Source organism: Orycteropus afer, unplaced genomic scaffold (assembly GCF_000298275.1).
Source record: "Orycteropus afer afer isolate SDZICR_OR568_19922 unplaced genomic scaffold, OryAfe1.0 scaffold00036, whole genome shotgun sequence".
NCBI classification, from domain to species: domain Eukaryota; kingdom Metazoa; phylum Chordata; class Mammalia; order Tubulidentata; family Orycteropodidae; genus Orycteropus; species Orycteropus afer.
The window spans coordinates 14,565,146-14,575,107 of NW_006921623.1; the positions used below are offsets into that span (position 1 = coordinate 14,565,146).

At 44.5% G+C, this 9,962-nt stretch overlaps 1 protein-coding gene across 1 annotated transcript in view; it reads right to left on the bottom strand.

Moving 5' to 3' along the window:
- FDX1 (ferredoxin 1) overlaps positions 1-6,433 on the bottom strand; it is a 45,353-nt gene extending 38,920 nt beyond the window's left edge. The window contains exon 1 of the mRNA XM_007936565.2: positions 6,225-6,433. Within this exon, the coding sequence (XP_007934756.1) occupies positions 6,225-6,433 (209 nt within the window). The remainder of the gene's footprint in view (positions 1-6,224) is intronic.
- Positions 6,434-9,962: the final 3,529 nt, after the last annotated feature.

A 9,962-nucleotide genomic window follows, 5' to 3' on the forward strand; every position in this document is an offset into this window, starting at 1 on the left:
ATACACATATATTTATGCTATAGTGTTGCACAATGTATGCAAAATGCTTAAAACATTGTAGAGCTGAACTAATGCTGATTATTTTTAATATAAGCCCCAGACCTTTTGCTGCTACGAGCCTGAGCTACTGCTAGGTATTAAAGTGTTTTTGGCAGTTGCCACTGAGTCAACTCTGTTTCATGGTAACCCTGCGTATGTCAGAGCAGAACTGTGCTCTGCTGGGTTCTCAACGGCTGATTGTGTGGAAGGAGATCACCAGGACTTTCTTCTCAGGTGCCCATGGGTGGACTTGAATCTCTAACCTTTCAGTTAGCAACCAAGGCCATGAACTGTTTGCACCACCCAGGCGCTACGTATTAAAGTTTATGGCCCTAGAAAAATCAAAGGATAAGAGCAAAGGTTTACCAAAGGTTAGGAGAGTAAGGATAAATGAAACAGGAAAGGTTATTCTGCAGTCAAAATTGAGTATGGTACGTAAGAGTCAAAAACAGTGTTTTGGTTACCTAGTGGCGCTCTGACAAGAATGTACCACAAATGGGATGTCTTTAACAAACAGGAGTTTATTCTCACAATTTGGAGGCTTTAAGTCTGAGTTCAAAGTGCCAGGCTCTAGGGGCTGGATAAAAGACCCTCAACCTTGACTTAAGCTGTGCTTCCTGTTCCCGGACCATTGAAGCTAGAGCCTTTTCTTCACTCATACAGCTGCTGGCTGCTGAGACTGACAAACCTAAGGTTGACAAGGAAAAAGGCACAGTCCCGATGTTACCAAACCACATGGCAGACCATTAATTCAAGTCCATTGAAAGTCCCAAGATCAGTAGAGAATGGGAGGCTGCGGAACAACGACACAGCTACATGCAGGGTTCAAGTGTGCCATAAACTAGAGACCATTCCCAAAGCTGCTGCTTATATACGAGAAGCAGAGCACATCCCTAAAGCAGCTACTCAACTGCTTGTGGCAGATCTCACCATGGAGCTGACTGCCAGTCTCATCATGGGGAATAACTACCACCAGCTGCCCAGCCACTCAACCAGGCCCAGCCAAGTTGACACACAAACTTAACTACCACACATTAGATTGTAGCCTCAAGTTCTGGCATATACTCATTAGATAACTATGGGAAGCCACTTACTTATGGGTACAATGGGGATAATAGTGTCTTCATCAGCTGCTGAGAGAATTAAAGGAGAGAAAGTTGTGGAAATACTGTTCCTTAAAGCATTATACACATGTAGCTTAACTAAGTAACTTTTTGTGTTATGTTGTTTGTTATGTGCCATCGAGTCAGACCCGACTCATAGGGACCCTTCCTTGGGTGTCCAAGGCAGTATCACTACAGAAGTAGATTGCCCAATCTTCCTTCCGAAGAGTGAGTGGTGGGTTTGAACCGCCAGCCTTCTGGGTAACAGTCAAGTGCCTTAGGCACTACGCTACTAGAGCTCCCTTTCAGTTAGCAACCAAGTAACTTTAAACCTTCATTATTAACAATCAGTTAAGAAGTCCTTGGGTGTTGGAAATAGTTAAGTGCACTTGAATGCATGTTTGGTAACACTGGGACTGTGCCTTGTCAACCTAGGGCTTGTCAGCCTCAGCAGCCAGCAGCTGTGTGAGTGAAGAAAAAGCCTCTAGCTTCAGTGGGCCGGAAGCAGGAGGCAGAGCTGAAGCCAAGGTTGAAGGGCTTTCACCCAGCCCCTAGAGCCTGGCACTTTGAATTTGGATTTAAAGCCTCCAAACTGTGAGAGAATAAACTCCTGTTTGTTCAAGCCATCCCATTTGTGGTTATAGTCCTGTCAGAGCGGCATTAGGTACCCAAAACAGTTGTTAAGCACTCAGCTGCTAACTGAAAGGTCAGCGGTTGGATCCCTCCTGCACTCCATGGGAGAAAAGACTTGGTGATCTACTCTGTGAAGATTAAAACCAAAAAAACCAAACCTGCTGCTTTCGAGTTGATTCTGATTCATAGCGACCCACACTGGGTTTCCAAGGCTGGTGGTGTAGTGCCTGAGGCATCTGACTACTAACCAGAAGGCTGGTGCTTCAAATCCACCAGCCACTCCTCAGAAGGAAAGTTGGGCAAGCCACTACCATAGAGATACTGCCTCAAAAACTCCAGGAGGGGTCGCTATGGGTCAAATCGACTTGACGGCAGTGAGAAATCTTGACAGAAGTAGATTACGTCATTTTCCTTCCAAGAAGCAGCTGGTGGGTTTGAATCACCAGCCTTGGCGTTAGCAGCTGATTGCCTTATCTACTATGCCACTAGAGCTCCAATTCTGTCATACAGGGTCACTGACTTGGAATCCACTCAATGAAAAAGAATTTGGTTTGGTTTATGAGTCAAAGATGACTGAATAGCACAAAACAACAAAAGTTGATAAATCTTTACCCACTGGCACTGGGTCATAGCAACCCTGTAGGACAGAGTAGAACTGCCCCATAGGGTTTCCAAGGCTATAATCTTTATGGAAGCAGACTGCCTCAACTTTCTCCCATGGAGCAGCTGGTGCTTTCAGATTGCCAACCTTTTGGTTTGAAGCCAAGAACTTTAACCACTGCACTATCAGGTTTCCTCTGATAATTCTTTAGCCCACAGTTTAGTGAATCATTTTGAAGAATTAAGTTGGCTGCAGGAAGTAGGGCCCTTTTATTGCAATGACCGCCCCAGGTTACCCTATACAGTAAAAGGGGGTGGGGTGGGGAGGGGCATCAGCAACTAGAACCTCCCTCCCATTAGAAACCTAAGAAGTTAACCAACAGCACCCTGACAGCTTTGTTAAAAAATCTCTCTCATGGCAGGGTTGAATAAATGCAGTGAGTAAGGGGTAATAAATGAAGAAAATAGTTGTTTGTTGTGATGGTTGATTAATTAATGATGAAAGAGGATTTAGAAAGATCCTATTTATTTCTTAGTGCATGAAATCTTAGCCTTCTTGGGAACAGCAAAACACTTTTTGCTAATTTTTAGAATTGGGGAGGAAAAGTCTACAAAACCCACCAATACCAATTGTTAACACCAAAGGCCAAACCAGTTGCAGTAGTCGATTCTGACTCATAGCAACCCCATGTGTTGCAGTAGAACTGCACTCCATAAGATTCTTATGGATGTGACCTTTCTGAAGCAGGTCACCAGGTCTTCCGAGGGTCTTCAATGTGCTCGAATCACCAACTGTTTTCCTTACCTAGTGCCACTCCAACAAGAATATACGACAAACGGGATGGCTTTAACAAACAGGAATTTAATCTCACAATTTGGAGGCGTTAAATATGAGTTCAGAGTGCCAGGCTCTAGGGGCTGGGTAAAAGCCCCTCAACCTGGGGCTTCAGCTCTGCCTCCTGCTCCTGGCCCACTGAAGATGGAGGCTTTTCTTTACTCAGCTGCTGGCTGCTGAGGCTGACAAGCAAAAAGGCACAGTCCCGATGTTACCAAACCACACGGTAGGCCATTCAAGTCCACTTCAAGCCCCAAGGTCCACAGAGCATGGCAGACTGCTGAGCAACGACCTGACTACATGGAGGGTTCAAGCGCACCATAAGTTAGAGACCACTCCAAAAGCTATTTCTTATATACGGAAAACAGACCACATCCCTAAGCAGCTACTCCAGCTGCTTGTGGTAGGACCGACCCACCATGGAGCTGACTGCCAGTCTCATCATGGGGAATAACTACCACCAGCTGCCCAGCCACTCAACCAGGCTCAGCCAAGCTGACATAAAAACTTAACCACCACACAACTGTGCCACCAGGGCTCCTTTGTTGTTGTTATGTGCCATCAAGTCGGACCCAACTCACAGTGACCCCCTCCTTGGGTTTCCAAGGCGGTATCACTATGGAAGTAGATTGCCCAACCTTTGGCAATCAAAAAACAAACAAAACATTCTGGAATTATAGTCCTACTTTTGCCAACTACTAAATTTTCTTTCCATTTACCTATTTTGCCTACCTCAAAAACCAAACCCATTGCCAATGAGCAGATTCCAACTCACAGTGACCCTGTAGGACAGAGTAGAACTGCCCCATAGGCTTTCCAAGGCTTTAAATCTTTATGGCAGCAGACCACCTTATCTTTCTCTCTAGAAGCTGATGGGTTCAAACTACCAATCTTTTGGTTAACAGCCGAATATGTTAACGACTACACCACCTGAGCCTACCTCATAGGACTGTCTTAGGAGTTGGGTGAAATAATATGCATGAAAGCCCTCTGCAACCTAAATTACCATAAAATACAAAGTACTGTATCCAGGTATTTTGGAGTATAATTATTTTTGACTCAGTTACTGATCATTTATCAAAATGTTATACCCCATAGTGAAAATAACAGTTTCTAAAATGGTGCTGTCCAATCAAACTTTGTGCAACAGCTGTAATATTCTAACTTGTGTTGTCCAATACAGTAGCCACTAGCCACAGGTGACTAATGAGTATCTGAAATTGGCTTGTGCAAATGGGAAAATGCATCTTTAAATTTATGTAACTTTTTTTTAATTTAAATAACTACATGTGGCTAGTGGCTACCATACTGGACAACACAGATCTCAAGAGCTGGAAAGTCTAGTTGTAGATCTGAAGTCTGTGACATGACGGTACAGGCCATCAAGTAGAAATAGAAGAGAGACACTTCAACATATTCAAATCCAAACTTAACAAATTTGAGGGAGATAATTTCCATTTAGAAGTTCTGGTGGCGAAAGGTGTCTAATGCATTTGACTGCTAGCTAGAACGCTGGTGGTTCAAACACACCAGCCACTCCTCGCAAGGAAGACTGGGCAATCTACTTCCGTAGTGATACCACCTTGGAAACCCAAGGAGAGGTCACCATTAGTCAGATTGGACTCGATGGCAGTGAGTGAGAGTGAGTGAAAACTTCCATTTACAAAATCATTTATATGTCTCTAAGTACTAGTTACACAAACATGTTCAATGTATGTCCCAATTTGTACACAACTTTGTAAAAATGCATCCATTGTATAAAGCAAGGCATCTATGCAGAAATGGATCAAAAGCAGGAAAATGCAAGGGAAGTATCAGCTGCTGCTGAGTCCATTCCGACTCATGGTGACCTCATGTGTTACAGAGTAGAACTGTGTACACAAGGTTTTCAAGGCTGTGTCTTCAGAGGCACCTTGGGGTGAGTTAGAACTGCTGAGCACTTAATCATTTCCACCAGCCAGGGACTTCTGCGGGGGAAATAGCGACAAATCAATCTAGCTTGTCTTCTCCATTATCTCCCTCACAGTGCATGCAACATAAATTCACTGAGTACCTCGAGATAATAACACTGGGGGAGCAAAGATGAATAAATCCTGGGCCATATTCTAGAGGGCCTTATCAAGGAGAAATCATAAAGACAACATATAAATCACAACCACTCTCCCCCACTCCCGTTCTTGCTTCCTGCTACAAAACGGTGTCAAAGATCTGCTCAGAGATCTGCATTGTGAAAGTCTCCACCAGGTTATTATACCTGAAATTGTAAGTAAAGCTTTTCTTTATTAAATCTAATGGGATTTTGCTTTTGAAGAACAAATATACTCAATGTAAAACTTAAACATATTCTGAGGGAAATTTTCCCCATTTCTTTCAACGTTTAATTTAAAAAACAACTCTTAATACTGTGTATAAGAAGCTGCTGCTGGTTAAACGTATCTTGCCAGGCACACGACAAAGCACTTTATTAGTATTATCTCCATCTTCAAACAACCCGGTGAGGTCTATACTGTTATTAATAGTATTGGGAAAACTGAGGTTTACAGAGATTAGGCAAATTCGACAGTAAGTGTCAAAGACCAGTTTAAAACCCTGACTTGCCAAGTACAATGCAGATTTTTAACTCCACACCAACTAGAAGAGAAATTACAGGGAAGCATAGGGGATTAACTGAGTGTATTCTAAATGGACTTTTCCCTGGTCAAGAATTGGGGATTGTGTCGTAAATAGCAAGAAGAAGAAATGGCTGGCATTAGTATAAGGTTCCAGGGCAGCATGGGAAGCATATTATGAAGGGTCCAGGCAGAACAAATATAAAGGTACAGGAAACGCTGGGAAAGGGATATGCCAAATCCTTGGTGGCTCAGGAAGGTAACTGCAACGTGACAAAACGCAGCTGGAGTACGCAGCGGCGAAACGGAAAAGGCGGAGCAGGAGGCGGGCTATCCTTTGTGGAAGGTGAAAGTGGCGGAGGGACCCCCACCCGCAGCGCGCTCGCGACCAGGCCCGTGCCTCACCTGTTCTGCGCCGGCGCCGACAAACTCAGCGACCGGTTCGTGCGTGCGCCGCAGCCTTGGCCCAGATCCACGCTCCTGCCCGGCCCCCAGCTCCCCAGGAGCCCCCCGGCTCCCGCCCGGGGCCCGAGAAGAAGTAGCCGCCGGCAAGCCGCGCCGCCGAGAGCCACTGAAGCGGCGCGCAGGAGCCGGGCGCCCCTCGCAGCGGCCATAGCCTGTGGGTTGGGTAACTAACGGATGCTACGCAGGCCCGAGAGCACCGGCAGCGAGAGGCCCCGACTGCGAGCGGATGCACTGCGCCGGCGCCTGACGCCTGAAGCCTCTGCAGGGGTGCGAGGGGCTCCGGCTCTGGCTAGGCGAGCCTGCGCGCGCGTCCTACTCAGCCTTGGACTCGGAGGACTCTGCGCTTCTTCCGGGTGACCTATAAATTCATTAGTGACTCATGTACTATCCTTAAGCCCCTCCCCCGGTCCTATCCCACGCCTCCTAGGGGGCGGGGCTAGCGCTTTTTTGCTTTTACCTATTGACCTCAGGGATATGTTATCTTACTTAACCTTGCTGTTTTATTCAGCAAGGTTAAAAGCTAGTTTGACGAAAAGATACAGTAAAACAAACTCCAGTTATCTAAACCATTTTCTTCTGTTTTGCACGTCCCACATCCCCGTCAAACAGTTTAGGAGAGTCCATCATCTAGGAAGGAGCCCTGGTGACACAGTGGCTAAAGCGCTTGGCGGGTAGTCAAAAGGTCGGCAGTTTGAATCCACCTGCCGCTTTGGGGAGAAAGATGTGGCATTCTGTTTTCACCAAGATTTACAGCCTCAGAAACCTTATGGGGCAGTCCTGTGCTATAAAGTCGTTAGGAGTCGGAATCAAGTCGCTGGCAGTGGGGTTTTGTCATCTTGGAGTAAAAATTGGGGAGGAGGGGAATTCTGGGCATTGTCAAAGATAGTAGGAAGTAAATTTTAGAAATTTCATTATTTTTAGAACTAATTGTTATTAGGTGCCATAGAGTTGGTTCCTCATACCAACACTGCCTGGTCCTGTGCCACCCTCACTATCATTGCTATGCTTGAGCCCATTGTTGCAGTCACTGTGTCAATCCATCTCATTGAGGGTCTTCCTCTTTTTCACAGACCCTCTACTTTACCAAGCATGATATCCTTCTCCAGGACTGGCCCCTCCTGATAACATGACCAAAGTAAGAGAGGCAGAATCTTGCCATCCTTGCTTCTAAGGAATGTTTCAGCTGTGTGTCATCCAAGACAGATTTGTCTGTTTTTCTGGAAGTCCATGGTATATTCAGTATTCTTCGTCAATACCACAATTCAAATACGTCAACTCTTATGAGAACTAATTATGCCTGTAAAATTATAAATGATTATTATAATAATAAAACTAGGAATGCTAGAGAAGACAGATAATAATCCTAGGCCTTGGCTGTCAAATAAATGTGAGTTGAGTACATGGAATCCATGAGACTTAACAGAAAGCTTTTTTAGATGAACTGATATTTTTAAAATTCTTAAAAAACCCAGAAGGATGACTTTTAAAATATACTTTATCATGGTTAATTAATACATTGTGGGGGAAAAGAACATGGGCTTTGAGGTCAGAAATAGCAGTTTTGAAATCCAAGGTCCACAGCATAAGAGCTCCGAGGCCTTGGATAAAGGATTCTCTTAGAGCATCAGAGTTTCCATAACTCTTAAACACAGATAAGATATCCCATCCTTCAGGGTCATTCTGAGAGGCAACTCACACAGTGTACAGCGTCACAAGTTGTGAATGCAGCTCTTTCCTTGGCCTCCCTCTATAAGGGTACTCTGAAAAAGGCTAACAGCCAGAGTCAAGTGGATTTTACAACTATAGTAAACACAACAAAGGATTCTTTAAAGAATATTCAGAGCAAGTAAGACCTAAGTAGAACCTCCCTAGATGACATTTGGTGTGTACTGAAAATGATTTCAGTCATTAGGCTCCTAAATTGCCTCAATCTTATGATAAAAGAGACAGACATTCAAGTTGGAAGGGGCACAACAAACCCTGACAAGTAATTCTGAGGCACCGAAGCAAATCTGTCGATTTTGACTCATAGTGACCTATAGGACAGAGTACAGCTGCCCCCCCTATAGGGTTTCCAAGGCTGCAAATCTTTTATAGAAGCAGTCTGTCACAGCTTTCTCCCACAGAGCAGCTGGTAAGTTCAAAGTACTGACTTTCTGGTTAGCAGTCAAGCATCAAGCCACTGCATCACCAGGGTTCTTAATTCTGAAAAGAAAGTTGCAAAAGAATAGTTTAACTTAAAAAAAAAATGGGATTAAGTCTCCAAGGTCAGATGAATTAATGGTATGAAGGGAACTGAAAAAAACTTTTAGATGTCCCCTTTCAGCCCCTCTTAAACTATCAACCCAGCTTCAACTAAGTTGTGGCACTGACAGCTTTACACTTTGTAGGGTTGTGGTGGTGGTTGTGTCCCATCCAGTCAATACCCACTCATAGCAACCCAATGTGGCAGAGTAAAAAGATACATACAGTTTCCTAGGCTATAATCTTTGTGTGTGTGTGTGTGTGTGTGTGTGTGTGATTTGGGTGAAAGTTTACAGAGCAAATTCACTTTCCATACAGCAGTTCACATACACTTTGTCTTATGATATTGACTACAATTTACCACAATGGAACAATTCCCTTCCCACTTCCTCCCCATAGTTACCTTTTCCTTATGTCCTTCCCTCCATGCATTCCTGCCCCCTGAGCTGTCTCCCTGTGCATACACAGCCCTTCTATTCTCCCATGATTGTTCTCTCCAAGGAGTGTATGTACCTAGTGTACATGTTCACTTCATATGCCTGTTTCTTGTTTGGCTGAAAGCCACATGTGTGGGTTCAGTTCCAGACCTGAAGGGCAGCTACGGGCCAGTCTCAGTGGTTCTGTCAGGCTCTATCAAACCAGCAAACCTGGTCCCTTTTTTTTTTTTTTTTCAAATGTTTTTTACTTTTGTCCCACGTTGTTCTTCCATTCTATCCAGGATCTCCTACATAGATCCCCCTCCAAGTGGTTGACAGTGGTAGCCAGATACCATCTAGTTCTTCTGGTCTCATAGTCATATAGGCTGAGGAACGCATGGCGTAGCAGTTGCTTGGACTAATTGTTTCCATGAACCTTTGGTTTTCCTCATACTTCTTTGCTGTGGATTAGGAGAGACCCATTATTGTGTCTAGATGGCTGCTTGTAAGCTCTTAAGATGCCAGTTGCTATTCACCAATGTAGGAGGTGGAACAATGTTTTGTGTAGTATGTTATGCCAATTGAGCTTGATGTCCCCTGTGACTATGGTCCTGAGACTCCAGGTCCAACTACTCACTCCCTCTGGGTAGCTGGCTGTGCCTAAGAAGTGACTACAACCTTGTCCCTTGTCAGCTGTACTATATACTTGGTAATTCTTACAGAATTTGGTAATATACTTGTAGAAACATTGTCTGCCAACCTTATACATGGTCTTGGGCACACTCCCCCCTGCATAGACATACCTAATAGTTCATCCTAGGCTATAATCGTTACAGGAGCAAGTCACCAGGTCTTTTTTCCCATGGAGTTGCTGGTGAGTTCAAACTGCTAACCTTTCAGTTAGCAGCTGAGCACTTAACCATTGAGCCACAAGGGCTCCTTTGTAGGCTAGTCTTCTCTATACTAGAGTAGCTGTTAATATATATAGTTCATCGTAATAGCCCCCACAGTACCAAGT